The sequence below is a fragment of the Pomacea canaliculata genome, linkage group LG9 (assembly GCF_003073045.1).
Source record: "Pomacea canaliculata isolate SZHN2017 linkage group LG9, ASM307304v1, whole genome shotgun sequence".
NCBI classification, from domain to species: domain Eukaryota; kingdom Metazoa; phylum Mollusca; class Gastropoda; order Architaenioglossa; family Ampullariidae; genus Pomacea; species Pomacea canaliculata.
In genome coordinates, this window is record NC_037598.1 from 22,517,996 (window position 1) to 22,536,319 (window position 18,324).

The window sequence follows — 18,324 nt, forward strand, 5'->3', positions numbered from 1 at the left end:
CCGTCACGATGTAATAATAATTTATAAAGTTGATTTGTATAGTTAAAGGCGTGTTTGAAGCGCGGCATGACTGCCCACAGTTCATGGCGGTGGACGAATTAGCTACATTAATGTGTGAGAATAGGCTCATCATCAACATGTGATTTACACAGCGCATAATCACGCTCACGAAGGAGCATGCTCTCAGCGCTTTAACAAGTAGGAGACATAGACAGAATACAAAGGACGGTAAGGAGAAACAACTATGCAGAAGACAAACATAGAAGACACACGCAGAGGAATCTGGGAACTACCAAACAGTAGGGATGGCGAGTGTCACAAATCTGTAGAGGTACGTTTGTCTAGAAAAAAGAGACCATAGTAAAAATCCCCAAATAACCGGGGCGCATTAAATTTGACCGTTGTGAAGGATGAGTCGTAGAAGTGAGGGAGCAAGGCCTATACACAGATCGAGTTACACTGGTTAGCGCTCGGATCACGAACTTGTATTACTGGACTGCTTACAGACGATTTTTTTCCCAGTTAACTACTAAAACGAGGCATGCTACTACAAAGCTTTCGGTTTGTTCACATTTCAGATTAGCTACTTAAACGAGGCATGATACTACAAAGCTTCCAGTTTAGTCACATTCTTTGTTTAGGCTCGCCGAGCGGAGAACCTCGCAAGAGGCTAAGCGTTGGTCTTGGCAGACAGCAATCCATCTATACACGTCCATGCTTGGATCGAGGCTTGACGAGGGCGTAGTGCACCTCGCTTTTTTCAGCATGCGGTTAAGGCTTATATTGCACCACAATCCTCTTGTCAGCTGCACGTTCGAGAAGGTCATACTCAGACGCACGTTAGAGCGGGACTGCTCAGGGGTAAGCAAGACTAACAACTGCTTTACTTTCATTTCTGCGGATGGAAGCTGTGTGAAATGGTTTTACCTGTAACTTTCATCTTGGCAAATGAGTGTCGGAAGTCGATGTTCCCTGTCGAGCTGTTTGAGGATGCATCCGTGATGATGGTATGTGTGGATGCTTGTATAACTCTCTGTGTGTATGTGATAGGAAATGTATTTTTAACTTGTCGAACGAAAATATGTAAGAACGACAGTACGTACGGGTTTCTGCATTAATGTTTGCCGTATATGACGCGCATAAGGATTGGCTAGCCTCTTGTTAGACGAGCCAACCAAGGCAGGTAGCACAAATCTGTTGCTGCCAGCTGCTTTCTCCATCCCACTGCAACATTTTCCTGTAGAGGCTTTGTTGCTAAAAATATCACTTGATGAAAGGATCATACTGCTTAAAGGTATTATGGTTTGGAGTTTATGGAGGGTCACTACGACATAGTAACATTTTAATGTCGGGATATTAAGATAGATGAGATCTGCATGTGTGTGTGAGAGAGAGACAGACACGTCAGAATGTCCCGGAATAGCAAGGATGCGCGCAAGGCCGCCGAGAACCATTGAGGGCCCCGAGACAAACGACCTCTCATATCACTTGTAAATTATTTACCCAGTGTATAATAATATGCTTACAATTCGATTGTCGATTTCATTCAGTAATGTAATATAGACTGCAAAAATTACAAGTGCATTAGAATCTACATCACTACTTGAACATAACAGTTGTTTACACGCCAGCGGTTAGTAAATGAGGAAAAATTACGTTAAAGGATCAAACTTGTAGTACCCTGTTCTATAGAAAAAAAAAGCCCCAGAGTGAGGAAAGCCTGTTAAGTGTCCATCCCCGGCCCGCTACCCCAAGGGCCCGTATACCTTACTGCAGACTTGAAACTGATCAACATCATCTGCATATGTAATGCTTGGGTGTTCTTCAAATACGGTTGAGGTGTACATGCTTGACCCGGATATAGTCATTCTCCAACTCGCCTCGTTGCTTGGCTCAGGATGTACGTACCTTATATCAAGGACACTCTTTAAAAGACTAGTTATTTCAGCAGTAGCTGGTGTCTGTGGTTGTATTTCACCTGTTGTAATGACCTCAGACCAGTCCAGCCCCGGTCCTCTTCGATCCTCCTGACAGTCTGTTTTAATTTGTGCATGAGAGCTTTGTTCTCAAAGGAGCCGGAAAAGAGATTGTATTGTCATATCAGAATGATGGAAACTTTGCTTTTTTAAACTAACAAAATTAAGAGTTTAAAAATCTCAGTTGCTAAAGGCAAGGGAGAGAGAAAGAGAAGAAGAAATACATAGACGAACATGTTACATCAACTAGATCACAAGGAAATATGCATGACCTGCCTGTATTAATGAGTATACAGGTCACACGCATTACCATATTGGGGGGGTGGGTGGGTGGGTGGGGTGGGGAGTAAGCATTCCAAAAATTACATCTACAGCTCACGAGCTTTACACTGGAGGTCAAAAGCAGTGCACAAGCTGATCTAAGGATCACAATACACTGCACGTACACACGCACTCACAAGCCACCATCACCACCACAAGCACACACACTTGTCGGGCTTCCTGTAAGGACAATATTTGCACTCTTCAGTCCAACACTATATAAAGATCATCCATTTATTACTTTCTAGTCTCGAAAGTGACCTTTGACTTCTTTTCTGTTGTGGTCCTGTCACGTGCAGCGGATCTTGACGCTGACGGCATCCTGCACACCCCCTTCATTTTTTTTTTCTAGCCTACTGTAAGGTATATGAAAAAAACCCCATCGCCATCTCTTCAGCCAGAACCAGTTTTGTATATATAATATAAAATACTGTCTGCCACCCGTTATATCGCCGCACCGCGACAGGTTTTCCCAAACGTTGCCACAGTTACATCCTCTTTAAGTCGCCACCCACGCCTCTCGCTCAGCATGTGTGTTGGATGGTGGTGAGAGATCGAGTTGGGATGTATAATTATATACAAGTGGACTTTTGGCGGGTTATCTCTTCCTTTCGGCAGAACTTCGGACATGATGCAGGCGCCGGCCGTGTTCACTGGAGTTACGGCACCTGTCGCCAGCCAGGACGGCGTGGCCTGCACTGATGTCATCGCAGACCCACGCGAGATGGCGCAGTTTCGCGCGCAGGCGAGGGAACAATACGACGTTCTCTTCCACGAGATGGAGTTCCGAGCCTTGCGAGCGGCCTTAATGCACTACCACGACGCCAGCAGCTACAACCGGAACTGCTACTACCTAGAAGTCGCTGCCGCAGTCATCGGCGCTGCTTCCATTTCCGGTCTGGGCGCTCTACTGCTGAAGTGGAATTCTGGGGGCCTGGCCGCTTTCACCAGAACCACATCAACGACGGCGACAAAGGTGGGCCTCCTGGGCCTTCTCGGTGTGGTGGTGTCGGCCTTGCTGGAGTTCGTCAGCAAAGGCAGCTCCGGGCTTGTGCCGACCTTTGGCAAGCGCGGAGACGCCCACAAATTGGCGGCCGCGGGCTGGCAGCGCTTGACCCGCCTGGCGAGGTCACGCCGCATTCAGCTGCAGAGTCCCGCGGCCGACGTCAGTGACTACCAGACGTGGTACGAGGAGCTGGTAGGCATGCGCCAAGAGGTCAGCGAGATCGCTATGGTTGCCAAGGCCACCCACAGGGCTTTCAACGATGCCGGGAGGGTGTACGTCTTTACCAAGAGAAAGCAAGCCATGTTTCTCTGCTACAAGGAGATGTGCAAAGGCGACCTCGAGGTCAAGGAGAACTATGAGGACGATGACTGAATAAATCGGTAACGAAAGAAAAAAAAAAAAAAAAAAAAAAATGGAGGGCTGTCGGATTTTCAGATGTAGGCTCATCGCTTGTTGAAGAAGATGGAAAGATTTATTTGATGGTAAGAGGAAACTGCACGTCATCTCAATGTTTACCTGGAACGTAACGTCTGGACGATGTCACCGAATAGAATCGTGACAACAGCGTTAACCCCACTCGTTTCTCAAACTTTAATTCGAGAGCTCAGCATCGAACCAGACCCACACACTGTATACACCGTTCCTTACCAAGCACACCATCGATACTGTTTTCCTGTCAGAAAATACGGCTGTCTCGTGTCAGAAACTCAAACTGCGTTAGTCTTCACAACTAAGACTCATACACACATGGACTCTTCAGTGTCTGCATTTATAACATGAAGATAAAGTTCTTAACTATCGTAAAAGATATGTGCTATGAAGGTGAGCTTCTTGATCAGTATTCAGTTTGCAGTTAGTCTCTAGTCTCACTGACAATAAATTGTTTTCAGTTTGCTGGTGCTAATCAAATACAGTAGTGTTTGCACAACCTAAGCACTATGGAAGAAAAAACGTGGCCGTTTGTTGTGTTAGAATTTTTTTAAATATAAATCCACTGCTGAAATAAACAGTCTGTTAAACTTACGTTTACCTGTACGCTTCATGTTTTTTTTTCTTCTCTACCTTACTCTTTCTCTCTGTGTAGGGAGAATTGTTTATCATGAAGTTGGCGCGAAGTTGCTGCACTAAATATAAATGAAACTATTGATGATAAACACACGAATATGACTTTCTTTTTGTCTCCGCCAATCATGTAGTTCAAATGAGCCGGTTTTGGAAGGAGGGATCGAACACAAGAAATATGTCACCGCGAGTGCATTCACTTGACGCTACATCTTTTCACCTTGACCTTCTCACTTCATGAGCTCGTCCTCGCTCGTGTATCGAAACGTAGTAAGAAGTTCTCCACAACCTTAGAGCTCCACCTCTTACACAGACGCCAAGGCGAGTCTCGGACATGGAAAACGGAAAGATAAACAGTAGAGTACATTCATCAGACCTGTCTATTCTGAGAAGAAATGCGCCAGAAATCCTGGCCAACAGAAATGAGCCTTGGCAATAAGCAGTAGGGGACCGTTGACGAACAAGACACCCTGCAAGCGAACTGACAGTACAGCACGATCAACCACTGATCGAGCTAGAAAAAAATGCAAAAAAGGGGGAAAACTTACGACTACTCCTGACATGGCGGGTGACAAACGCCATCACCAACAGGATTCAAACATTCGTCAACAGATGTCTGCGCCACATCCTCAACGTCAGGTGGCCCGAGACCTCCAATACAGACCTGCAGGAGAAAACCAACCAGAAACCTATCAGCCACGACACCAAGAAGCACAAGCGAAGCTGGACTGGTCACACCCTGCTGACAATTTAACGAGACAAGCTCTGGGATCAAACCCACAGAGGAAGCGCAGGGTTGGGAGACCCAAACAGGCATGGAGGAGATCGGTCCACGGTGAAGCGGAGGCAGCCAGGATGACATGGACACAGAACTGCATTGCATCGGATGGCGGGGTGTGGCTGCGGTCTTCTGCTCCACGGAGGGCAAATAGGATTGTGAATACGTCGCTGATAAAGACGTTTGACCTTCTCTTTCATCCAAATATGTTGCTCATTTAGCGCGCCTAAAAGCACTTTTTAAAAATGTGGCTGGAAAGGGTTTGGATGTACGTGTGGATGTGTGTGTGTGTGCTCTCGCACATATTCAGACAGAAGAGTATATCTTCGCCTTTTTTTTTTTTTTTTTTGTTTTGTCGTGGCATATAGTAAACTAGAAAGTCACCTTAGAAACTACCGCACCAGAATGTATGTATTTTTTTGACAGGTAAGTATCCAGTGGTTATTTCCACATCGTTGCCCAAGTAACGACAGCCACCAACAGCAGGGGCGACAACAGCAGCAACAACGCCAATGGGCTCTTTATTCTCTACCGCATCATCGTCATCGCCACAGATAACCGTTGGAAGGAACACAAAGCTGAGAGAAGACTTTGACACTCTGTTCGCGGAGATGGAGTTTCGCTGTAAAAGAGCAGCGATCATGAACTACCACGAGGCAGCACAGTATGAGAAGTGGTGAGCCGCTTCTCACAGCGTCTGCTGTGTCTCCAAGTTCCTTGTAGATTGCTTCACGAGAATCTAAATCAAATGCTTTACCCCGCACTAACATTATGTCTTAAAAAGTAAAATAAACCATCACCACACATTCACTCCCCCAGCAAAAGTTGCTTCCAAATTTGGGCACAGCAGATTCCTTGTTCAGTCTCTCACACACACGTGCCAACACGCTGCAATCTACTACAGGGTTGTGTCTCGTGAAATGTCAGACGACTGTTACTGAAAGAAAAATATTAAAACTTAAAAGCCAGCCTTTGACATACACCCACGTACACTTTTTACACCAGCAAAACAGATGAAATAATAGATTTTCGAAGTCTTATCGAGATGGATAAAAAAAAAAAATAATAATATAAAAAAAAAGAGAAAAGAGAGAAACAAAAAAATGCTAAAAAATGAGTTTAAGTTCTTTACACGATTACTACCCTGTGTGCGCGCGCGTGCTGACATATTTTCTACACAGGTCTGACAGGCTGCAAATGATATCCACTGTGATCGGAGCACTAGGGGTGTCCGGCATTGGGGCCAGCGTGGTCCAGACGAGTAAAATCGGAGCCAGCAAAGCCGGGGTGGCCGGCTTACTGGCCCTTCCTGTCTGTGGTTTCCTCCAATTCTTGACCCACGGTTCCTCGTCCATCGCACCCACCCTGGCCCAGAAAGCCGAGCTTCACGTGAAGGCCAGTGCAGGGTGGCAACGCATCGGCCGCCTCACACACGCCTACCGCACACAGATCAGGCACATGCCACCCGGTGAGAACTTGTGGCGAAGAATGAAATATTTTGTTGCGATTGTGTTGGTAGCGAGATTCCAGGTCTTAGTACACAAATTGTTTACTGTGTTGAATTAATTTTGCTGATAAAAATGCGTTTTTCTCTTGAATGTTCATTACGCATACGATACAATGTTAGTTTTTGAAATATAGGTTTTGTTTTGCCAGGTCACATTTTGGGCAGTTTAACATCTTCTTAACCCTTTTTGGACGGACATTTCACGAAAAAATAATAACGAGGTGTTTTGTTTTAACCATACATAGAAATTTTTGTTCGATAATGATTTTTATTTCGATTATTTCAAGTCAATGGTTGCAGACGTTCTTGTCAACAGGAAGTGACGCAGATCCAATTTTGATACCTTCACTGTATAGAGAGCTGGTGGAGGCATGTGAAGAAGTCAGTAAAATAACCACGGTACGGTCTGACACCTGCGACTACTTCAGCAAAGCTGACAACGTCTACACAGTACTCAACACGCGAAAAAGTACAATGAAGAGGTTCGAAGAACTGGAGGCCGGTGCAGTAGAGCCGAGTGCCACACACCAGTAAAAGACCAGTTCCATGTTTTGAAACTAGCGTCATTTTGGGGATAGGGAATTAGTTATATGGGCACGTTATCTTTAAGGGCAGGACAATAGGATGTAGTAAGTCACCAAATGTTCTTTTGGCTGAAAAAATGCATAGCAAAGAAAATGACGACCATCTTTCCTAGATTTTTTTTTTTTAAATATAATACCACAAGTCTGTTTTTACCATTATTCAGATAGGAGAGGTCGAGCCTTTCTTGTCTGCGTTTCAGAAATCTCATATAGTTTCCTGAATGTCGGATACAAATTTAACTAAAACTTATTAATGACTAGATAAAATGAAACACATGCACTTCTCTCTGAACAAGTGTAGCTGTAGCACAAATTATGGCGTGATGCACCTGATGTGATACTTGGGCTCTAGCAAGAGCTTGATGCCTTAAATAATGTCAGCAGGTGCCTGTTTTGTGATCTTGTTTCCACATATACTATGTTATACTATGTTCTAAAGACTGAAATCCAGCTAAAATGTTTGATACTGTAAATTACATTATTGATATGTATTAATATCTTCTAAAAATGGGTAGATGTTATTTTTTATGTTTACAGTCAATAAATTTTGCACAAGACCACAAATACTTTATTTTTGTGCAAACTTCATGGATGCTAGTTCGTTGTCATTTATGAAGGAGTATTTTTAAAGCAAAATGTTTAAATTCTTTCGTATCAGATATCTTGCATGGTTTCCCTTCCCACAAACCCCACCACCTCCTCTCCAATACAGTCTGGCATACTGTTAGATCAGAACATTTTGTAGCACACACATCAGAATAAACAATATCAAATTCAGCAGCTCAATGTTGAATGTCAAAATATTGTTCTTGAACAATGTTCAGTTACATATGAATTTGTCTTTCACGTTAACTACAAACTACCATTCCCTGTCAGAAAAATAAAGACATTTAATGACAAAGGCAAGACCACATTTAATGTGCATGAAGATTTGGCAATACCAGCACAAGCCAGACTTTCTCTACATCTGCACCGTGCTAGAACCCTCTAGGCTTTAAAGCAGAAAGAAGTTATGTACCTGAACTGCTGTACTTAAATAATCTTTGTTATCAAAAAAGCCCTGCAGGGTTTGTCAGCATTTCCATGCACATCTGTCAAATGAAGAGGTGACTAAATGCCCAAATTTAAAGAGATTTTACCTTCTCTGATCTTGAACTAGGTTTCAAGCATGATGAACATAAACACACCCACACCATATTCACAGAAGCTCTAATGAACATCTGTTTTATTAAGTAGTATTAACAAAAAGAGAGCATCTCCAAAAGTTCAACTTAAGTGAACTGTGTTATATTTTGAGCTGAATTTACTCTCTCCATCATCTACCACTGCAATATAGTTTGGATTTTATCCTCTTTGTTCACACCTGAAATAATAAATAAGTCAGGTGAAAATAAAATGCTGTGTGAAATGTTTTCAATACTGTTACTGAGCCACAGTGCTCTAGGTATGTGTATATGTGATACAGGAGTAGCTGAACATCGTTTAACATCTGAATCTACAAAGCTGAAAAATATTTGGAAGGTTGCTTCTGTTGCTCTCTGCTGAAAAATATTTTAAAAGACATGGGAGAAAACAGCATCACATTATTGGACATACAAAGGCAGGATGGACATCATAGATACAAAAGGGGTATCAAGAGTTGAAATGAAACTGGATGCATATCACTACCTCAGTAAATAAACTTCTTCGTGACCATTACACACTAAAAACTTTGCACACTGTTCCAAATTCAGCATGTATTGCGGTTGATTACTACATGACGACCTATTCAACTAGGAACTTGATGTGAATATTTCCCTCTTCTGTCTCTTGAAGCAGCAACTGCACCAATGACATCCTCTTGCCTTTGTGGCAAAACTCAGAAATGAAATCTTCATGTGATTACCAGAAAATAAGTTATGCTGAACTCTTCTGTAAGAAGTTTAAAGGCCTACACTGTGACTGAACTGGCACTCACCATTTTTCCATCAAAGAGAATAGATCAAGAAATAGATGCCAGCAAAAGTGAACTACTACCAGAAGATCCACAAAGATGAATGACGGGCCCTGAGAATTGATGGCCACCACCAAGGATAACATTGTGTCCATTAACATGGTGCGTTTACTCATCGCTGGAATGAAATATACCCAAAACAATAAAGATTAAAAATATCGGTGGACACCCCCATCCCTGAAAAAAAACGTAATGCTCACTCAAGCCAAAGCTGAAAAGAATAAAGCAGAACTTAAACTAAAATGAGCCTTGTCAAAGATGGCATATCCTTGGTAAAATGCATAAATAAAATGGCCAGACACCTGGAGCTTTTAGCAGAGTTGGCAACAGCCTGCCCATCAATTCCACTACCCAGCCAAGAGCAAGATGGAAAAATATCTGACAATGAGCATCTCAAGCAGATTACCAGCCTTACAAAATGGGGAAAAAAAGCATCTTTACAGTTAGAGCTCTCAGCAGCATTACACAACACTTACTTTGGTTTACTTCCCAAACCAAGACCACAGATATTGTGCAGTCTTAAGAGTGGCACATTTTATTTTATGATAAAACAATTTTTGTTATTGTAATTTGCTTTGCTCTTGCCCCAAATGATCCCAGCATCAAATAAATCTTTGTTAGAAAAACAAGCACCGAGATCCAGGATGACTGGTTTCTTAGAAACAAAGATAATCTGACCAATAAAGATGCTGTACAATATGTATTTTAATGCACTTACACACCAACTTGTGTGCCATCGTCTACAGAAAGTATTCTCTGAACATGCATTCGAGCCTGATCATTCAGTCTTAAGCTGTTTAAGACTTAGACGTGCCATTCATATCCATTTCCAATATACAAAGAATACATGGAGCTGAAAATAAACATGACAAAAAATTTGGAAATTTAGAAAAGAATAAACAGTTATTTCAGCATGAACAGCTATAAGAATGACAAGTCTTTGATATAGCAAGTTGCAAAATGGTGGATGAAAATGTAAAGGAGAATTTCAATCTGCTATTGCCATGCCACGTGGTACAAGGACCAAGTGAAATGCCAATGTGATGAGCAGTTACACAAACAAAGTACAAGAGTAACTAGAAGTAATATGTGCACAGAGACTGCCGATAAGGGCATTAATTGTTCTTTAGTTCCCCGCCTATTTTGTAGCCCAGTATCTTGTTCCAGTCAATTCTGGTTCGTGTGACAGGCAACTGACGACGCAGGGCCTTAAAAGTTGTATCTGACATGGTCTGGTAGTTCTCCGACAAGGCTCTCTGTTTGAGGTAAAGGCATAATATTAGTAGGCGGATAGTTATTCATTGCTAACAAATCTGTAAGCCTGATGCAAAGTACAAGAATGAACACAGATTTTACAACACAGGAAGAAAACTCAGAAGTATCATATCAGATCTCTGCTTACATGTAATTTTATTTTCAGTTATCCAAGATTAAATCTACACTGTAAATAAAAATTTCTTAGGAAATTCCATATCTATACTTTGCAACATTTGACTTTTCAATAAACTTTTTTCAAAGATACCTTAACACTTCAACTATCCTCACAAACACATTCCTATAAATATCATGTTATTAAATTGTCTTGATTGGGCACTCAAACTGCACAAGTCTCAGTGGATAGTATAGCTGGACAATGTGATAAGAGCAGATGTCACAATGTTTCACTGAGGTGTAATGACAATGAACACAGCAGCCCTACTGTGGCAGCAAGAGCAGATGTGAAAGATGGACCTACCTGATATTCACTTTCAGCCTCAGAAATCAGGGTCACAAATGCCTTAGCTGTTTGTTGCTCTTTCTGCACAATACATGAAAAATAAAATGGATACATCTTAATGGCAAATATAAATGACTTTATCTCCGTGTACAAGGAAAACATAAAAGCTAAATCTTCTACTCACATAAATTTGTATTAAAAAAAGTGCTTTTTCAGTTTCGGGATGCATGAATTATCTTTTTTTTTTTAAATTGCAAAAAAATGTGAGGTAAAAATCAAAATCAAATCAAATCAAAACAGACTTTATTGTCTGTCCAGGAGGCCATTATTATTATTGTAATAACAATAAATGTAAAATTTGTAAAGCGCATACTCACACTCCTAAGGAGTATGCTCTTAGCCCTTAAGAACAAGAATGAAATGGACACCATAGGAGGAACAGGAAAACAAACAAATAACATTTAAACTATACAGAATAAAGAATAAACAACTGTACTAAACGAAGAATAAAATCAAATGCAGAAAACACAAAGAGGAACCACATAACAAGAACAAGAGCTGAGAGTAACATGATATTACAAAAGGAAGGGTGTGAAAAAGAACTAGCATTATGGGAAAGATTGTTAGGGGTAATGTTTACAGAAGAGATGCGTTTTCAGTGCATGTTTAAAGAATTGTGGGTAGGTGGCGGATATGGAAAATTGTATAACTGTAGTTTTATTTTTTGCTTGGATATATATTTGTAGAATTCAAGTTTTCTTAACTTAGCTTTCTTTAAACTTGTTTTTTGTCAAAGTTAGACTCCATAAAGGTAAGTAAATGGGATTTAAAGAAAACCCTGTCATAAAGTAGACCAACTTGGGTTCTTGCCTAAAATCCAGTTTATACATAAAAATACACTTGGGATAATAACGAATTTAAACACACAGTTAAGTGTTACACATGCACAAAGTTCAAGTGATTCTTGCACTGAGAATCAATGTGAAATCTCTGATCTCTGACTTGCCATTTGCAAAAGGGAGTGAATAGGTCTAGAAAATTCTAAAGCACCATCAGGAAACAACTGACTCAACAAAGCCAAAAAGGTAGCTGCAGAAAAATGATTCCTTAAGAGATATCTGCAATTACATCCTTCATTCTGCCTATGTAAATTTGTGTGTATTTTTTTTTTTTTTTTGGTGGGGGGGGGGGAATTCAAAACACTGCCTCATGCAGCAATCAGTACTCAGGCATGCTTTCAAAATAATGATCCGCAAAAGCAACTCCTATGAGTTAAAGGATATTTCAATGTATCCCAGTGGATAAGATGTATGACTTACCGTAACTTTCACATTTTCTTTTATTTCCTTAGAACTGACTAATTGGACATTGCCATCTTCATAGTAGTGAACCTGCAACATGCAAAACAGTGACTTTCTTGCAAATGATTTTTCACTCAATCCTGACAGCTCATTTTATAACTTTTAAAAACTTTCATTTAAAAAAAATAATGTAAGCACAAAAATGTTTTTTTGTTCTTTGATTTCAAAATACTAATAATGCACTGCATTTGATTAGCACCATCTCCCAGCACCAAAGCCAGGTTTAAAGCACTTCACATACAAGACTGAGACGCAGGTTTCCACACCTTATTTGGGTAGGCATCAAATGCACCTTTATACATAAACTGGCACACAATATACAACACACAGAAATGGTGGAATTTAAGTATTCAGAGAAAACCAGTGATGGTCAGCCCTGTAAACAGGTGTCACACCAAGAAAGAGTTATGTCAAAGCCTCAACATTTAATCATGCTATCTTATAAGTCATAGTAACTGAGCACATCGCCAGTTCCAGAATTTGTTTTATGCTAATTTTTTGCTTTACATGAAAAATAATTACAAATGTAATCTCTATAACCTATCATTTAACTAAAGATTAAATCTCCTTTTCAATGAGAACTCGAAATTATAGGTACTTGTTTCTTCTTTTTGAATAAAATTTTTCTTCAATAGGAAAACTGATTTCAGGGAAGTAACAAGGAAAGATGATTTATCAGTTTTTCCTTGTACAGGTTATCATGTGATCAATATAGTACAACATCCAAAGGTAATCAAAAGAGGAGTACTGTGATGATAATAACAGCAACAAAATGGACAGTGTAAACATACCACCTGCAAATCACAAGAGAATAAATTGCATACTAAGAAAACAAAAACATTTCACATTATAAACTTAAGACTGTCCTGGTTCTTATGGGGGGTGGGGGAAGGTTACCTGCACTTTAAGTAAACCAGTTGCTTCAGCAGAGCCTCCAGATTCTGGGAATGTAATGGACCACTGTGATCGCCAGCGACCATTCCTAGTAAAGAAAACACAAAATCTATTTAGTACAGAGATGCAGAAGATAATGATGTTTACTCATATCTATGATTTATAAATTATGAAGTTCAACATCAGCCACACTAGATTTATGGATTCAATCAGACCCTAAACTAAATGTTTTTTTATCACGTGTCATGACAATTTCAAAAATTAATTACCATCAAGCCAAACCCATCATGATTTAAATATATTTCTCCTTTGGAAACTTCAGCAAAACATATATATATAAAATATAGCTAGCTCAACTACAAAAGTATTATTATACAGTAACATTATCATTATACCAGAAGTTGCGGGGCTGAAATTGGTGGCTCTCGATGCAGGCAATCAAAGTGATGTTGCTATCGGAGGAGTTGCCATACACAGCACACACACCATGTGGGTAGTGGCTCTGCACATACGTAGTCATCGCATTTTCTACCTCCACCCGCCAAGGTTCTGCTCGTTTATCAATTTCAACAGTTTGAAACTCATTTCCCTCTTTCCGTAAATGATCGTACCTGTAAAGTCATGCAAATTTATCAACAATCACCAGGTAAAATCTGTTCACCCACACACTTCAGCAAACACAAAGGCTTTGTTTCCAATCTGCTTGGTTCCAAAATACCTATTTTGATATCAGAGGATCACAAGATCTTCAACAGGTGAAAAACATTAAGCTTAAAGATAAAATACAAACTCATTTTAAATTTAAAGTGAATTTTTTTTACCTTAACAGCAAGAAATATGGGATATTTTAAAAGACACATATGATGTTATAAAAGAAATATGTGATATTATAGAAGAAATATCATTGTTATTGCCCTTTATTTTATAACTATTTGCAAATTATTCTATAATAATATTGTTTTGTTTGCTGACTTGTATGATTAGAATGTTGCCTATGGTATAGTTCTTGGTTTTTTTTTTAAGTTTAATTTTAACATCTGTTTCTTTCTTTCAGTCTTTTCGAATCAGGCAATGTTAAGTACACAGTAAGCACATTTGCATTATAAGTGTGATACTGTGCTATCCACATCTTCATATCATCAAAGACATTTCCTTGTTGACTAACAAGCTTGTTGGCTTTGGTCATAATGATATTTTAAAAAAGAAGCACAGAGTGTACGACTCATTGGCTGCTGGTCCTTTTCCTTCTCTGGCCAAACGTCTGCTCCAATCACTTCACTTAATGACTACCTACATGCCTTTCATGGCTGTCCTTCAGATCCACTTCTTCCATGAGTATTTTATAATCTCAGAAAATATCTCTAGAAACTGGTGGCCTGCATTTTACACATGCAATCCCTCCCTCCAACCCTATGTCGTGTACTTGAAGTGTTATTACGCTTGTCAGCTCTTACCATTCTTTCATTACAGTGCATTAGGTTTTCTACCAGATGGGAAAATGAACTATAAAAGCTCCTCAGTCTTTCAGCACCACCATCACCACGACCACCATAACCAAACGACAGGAAAATAGGTTTTCCATTTTGCACGATTAAAGATCTCTATAGCTAATGTCACTTATGAAATAAAATGCTTTTTTTTTAAATTCCCTTCATATCTTTACCCAAATTCATAAAGACATGTATACATACCTAAATGACTGTTTGGTTCTTGGATCAAAAAATCGCCCAGAACCCCTGTCTCCATATTCTGTAATAAGTGTCTGAAGAAGAACAATTTATTGTTAACAAAGATTTTAACAACAAAGTGGCACTTATATCATATACCTGTCCAGTTTTATCTCTAAAATTCAGAAAAAGTCTGTGTTCTCTTTGGTTAAACTAAATCCATCACCATCTCCACCATAATTATCCTAGGCTGAAGAAAGTTATCAGAAGAGGAGACTTCTGTTAAATTACTGGCTGGTAAAACAATCTGGGTGGGTCTACCCTTAATCCATCCATTCTGGGTTTTTGTTACTACCTCTGGTTAGCCAACCTACCCAGCTTGGGTAGGCTTTCAATCTGGGTAAATGTGCTCTCTGAACATGAGCCCTGCTCCACAGTTAAGCACACTAATCTTGAGGTTAAAGTGCTTCCATAATATAATGACATATGATAACAAGTATTATAATTTTAAAATGTATAAAAACCTACAAATACCTGGAAATCAGATCCTTCCACTTTGCATGGTGTGAACTGGTCCCTATTGTACTGGGCAAAAGCACTAGGAAAAAGGAAGAAGAGCAATAACTCATTCAGTTAGTCAGAAAATACTAGCAAATAATTTAGGACTACTTTTTGGGGCAGATCTTACAAGAAAATAATTTCTACAATAATTTATTGACTGATATTAACAAGATTGTTAAATAATTTTTTTAAATGGAAAGTTCCAAATATTCAAAACTTTCTAATAACTTTTTAAATAATAGTTGACTTTTAACATGCCCATTTCTCACAATGAAAGCGCCGTGTGCAATACAAAGAACAAAGTATAATAAATAATAAAAGGTAATGAGCCACTTCTCATTATGCATACATACATGTGGCAGATACCCACATCAAATCAAACTTTATTGTCTGTCTGAAAAAGTCCAAGACAGAAATTTTTCTTTTGCTCACAAGCCCAAACATAACATGAGCACAGCATAACATAAACACAACACTACCTTTCTCTGCATATAAGTAACACATACAAGGATGTCAAGATAGTAACATGGAAAGAAAAAAACAATATGTGAAGAACAATAAGAACAGAAAAATAAGGAAGAAGTGCAGTTTTACCCAGAGGCTCCTTCCTTCAGAAGATTGTCATCGTTCACCAAAATCCTTACATCTGTTGACAAAACAAAATGTAACATCTAATTAGTTTTTCCCTTATGATATGCAAAACATGGACACACAGATCAGATATAGACATTAGGATACACATAATAGGCAAAAGTAAAAAAATCCTTCCAAAAGACAAAACCATAAATGCCCACCCTCCCCTCTAAAAAACAAAACAAATAAAAAGCTCACTACAAAAGCCAACAATAACAACAACAGATTTAAAGATCATGCACATGTATGTCTCCCCCAACCCAGATGCATGCATGCACATTTACAAAGCAAAGAAAAGAGAGTATGATAATTACAGAACAGCTTTGCTTAATTTCCCCATACTTTTGCCTGACTATTCATGTCAGCAATACTATTAATCAAATATTAATTAAAGCTGATAGGGTTCACATCAAGAAATGGGAGTATAGGCTTAAATGCTCATGAGGAAACTCTTAATACAAATCTCTGAAGTCCTTTCTAGCAATTAATTCTTAACAGGAAATAAAGTAACTTTTATTGAGCCCTGTTTCAAAGAGAGTTGAAATGGAATTAAAAAGCCTTTTGCTGCTATGCACATTGTTCCCCTTTGTTAGATCTCTTGGGGTTGACTGAGAAGTTTCTTTTCCTAAGGTAATATTTCAGCATCATTTGTCACCCTCTACCCTTAAAGAATGAACAAGATCTCCTTTTCCTCCAGCTTAAAAAAAAAATCAACATTCAACATATCAGTGTGTGATTAAACAACCTTAATTCTTAAAACAGCTCTCTTCATAGTTGTAACAATCATTCAGTGTACAGTTTTACAATTGTATAATAGGGTATGCATACTGTTTTATTTTTACCTTATCCTAAGTTGATTGTAGTTTTTCCTTGAAAGATAATGTACTTTTGCTATTTCAGTGCACTATTCAAAAAAATTATGTCTATTTTTAATTTTTTTTTAAATTAGTGCAAAGTTCTGAAACTGTTCAATCAGAACCTCTGCTCATCTTTAAAACTGTCTCCGATATCTTTTGTCTCTGGTGACAGCCAACTCCCTCCTTTTTTCTCTCTTGCCACTCCCCCATTTTCTGTGAGTGTGTGTGTAGGTGTGCTTTTAAGTATGCACCATAAATAGCTGTATTATAATTATTTTATTTGAGACAACAGAAGATCATAGAAAACTCTTTTTATTCTTTACTAAAAAATTAACATTACCAGTCAACACATTATAAGCAGTGATATTTATCATAAACTGAGAAATAAAACTCACCATTGAATACTTCATTAAATTCTCCTGGAGGAGCATGGAGAATAAAGTTTGAAGCAATCCTCAGCTGTCAGAAGAAAATTAACATCAATACAAAAAATTGTGTAACAATGTGCATGGATCATCTCCTAAAGTGTCTTTACATGTATTATTTGCAAAGATAATCAATGCTAACTTAAAGTTCATTTATAACAAAATGCTTCTGATCATAGCAGATTTTAAACTGTTTAAGTTGCATAATCGAATTTTTCATCTGTTTGTGGCTATATTCAGAACAAATTGTATATGTTTTGGAACGGCAGTGTTATTATTAAAGCTAGTACTCATATTTTCTGATTTTAGTTCCAGACTATTAACAAAAGAAAAAGCATTATGAAGGGAGTGTTATCAATGCAATCAACTTTTTAAGGCACTAAATCAAAGCTGACATAGGACCATTCATAATTCAGATTAAAATGTGAGAGAATGATGTAAAACTATCTGAGAAAGTCTTAGCTAATTTTGGCAGGTGGTCGGTCACCTGTCAGGCGAGTCGAATTTAACAGGTTGGCAAAAACTATGCTCCACCAAAGATTCTTCCAGTGCATCTCAAATAAAAACTATTTTAAGCATAAGAAATATTTACTGAACAATACGTACTTCAAAAACTAGAAACTGAAACAAATACACCCACGCTCTATATATTCAAATTAAATTAAGCCCTCATAAACTTTTGTCGGCTTCTGCAACAAGAAATCAGAGGCGGAAGTTGACATCCATCAGCCGGCCCCTCCCCTTTTAAAAAGGCCTAGTCAGTTAGATCTACTATCAGACATTAAACAAAACAAGTTTGTTGACTTTGCAACATTTTAGAGCAGGCATACCTTGTCAAGACTTTGTAATGTTCAGTGACAATGTTATAGCACTAACCTTTTCCTGGTCAGAGATTGGTTCATCATACTCGTCAGCCATCTTGATAGCAAAACACTGTTGTTCGTGTACACGAGATCTCGGTAAATCTTCTTTCAGTTTATAG

General features: G+C 39.0%; 2 protein-coding genes and 1 long non-coding RNA gene across 8 annotated transcripts in view; 1 reads left to right on the forward strand and 2 right to left on the reverse strand.

Annotated features, from left to right (window-relative positions):
- The window catches only part of LOC112571423, a 5,990-nt gene extending 4,944 nt beyond the window's left edge, over positions 1-1,046 (reverse strand). Inside the window, exon 1 of the long non-coding RNA XR_003100817.1 lies at positions 928-1,046. This is a non-coding gene — a long non-coding RNA (uncharacterized LOC112571423). The remainder of the gene's footprint in view (positions 1-927) is intronic.
- LOC112571419 lies at positions 57-8,620 on the forward strand. 6 transcript variants are annotated; one of them, XM_025250373.1, is made up of 5 exons: positions 57-331; positions 642-861; positions 5,570-5,819; positions 6,325-6,611; positions 6,967-8,620. In XM_025250373.1, exons 3-5 carry the CDS (start codon positions 5,656-5,658, stop codon positions 7,182-7,184), a joined length of 669 nt encoding a protein of 222 aa, XP_025106158.1. In that variant the 5' UTR covers positions 57-331; positions 642-861; positions 5,570-5,655; the 3' UTR covers positions 7,185-8,620. The 6 variants fall into 6 exon arrangements, with proteins under 6 accessions (XP_025106158.1, XP_025106154.1, XP_025106159.1 ...); XM_025250374.1 differs by lacking the exons at positions 57-331; positions 642-861 and adding an exon at positions 872-1,007; XM_025250369.1 differs by lacking the exons at positions 5,570-5,819; positions 6,325-6,611; positions 6,967-8,620 and adding an exon at positions 2,916-3,735 and having other exon boundaries at positions 187-331.
- LOC112571416 (F-actin-capping protein subunit alpha-like) lies at positions 8,129-18,309 on the reverse strand. Its single transcript, XM_025250359.1, has 10 exons — positions 18,219-18,309; positions 17,313-17,376; positions 16,022-16,073; positions 15,401-15,464; positions 14,891-14,961; positions 13,595-13,810; positions 13,203-13,287; positions 12,264-12,335; positions 10,963-11,025; positions 8,129-10,483 (listed from the first exon to the last, which is right to left on the reverse strand). The coding sequence occupies exons 1-10, from the start codon at positions 18,258-18,260 to the stop codon at positions 10,343-10,345; spliced, it is 870 nt and encodes a 289-aa protein (XP_025106144.1). The 5' UTR covers positions 18,261-18,309; the 3' UTR covers positions 8,129-10,342.
- Between the last annotated feature and the right edge of the window lie 15 nt (positions 18,310-18,324).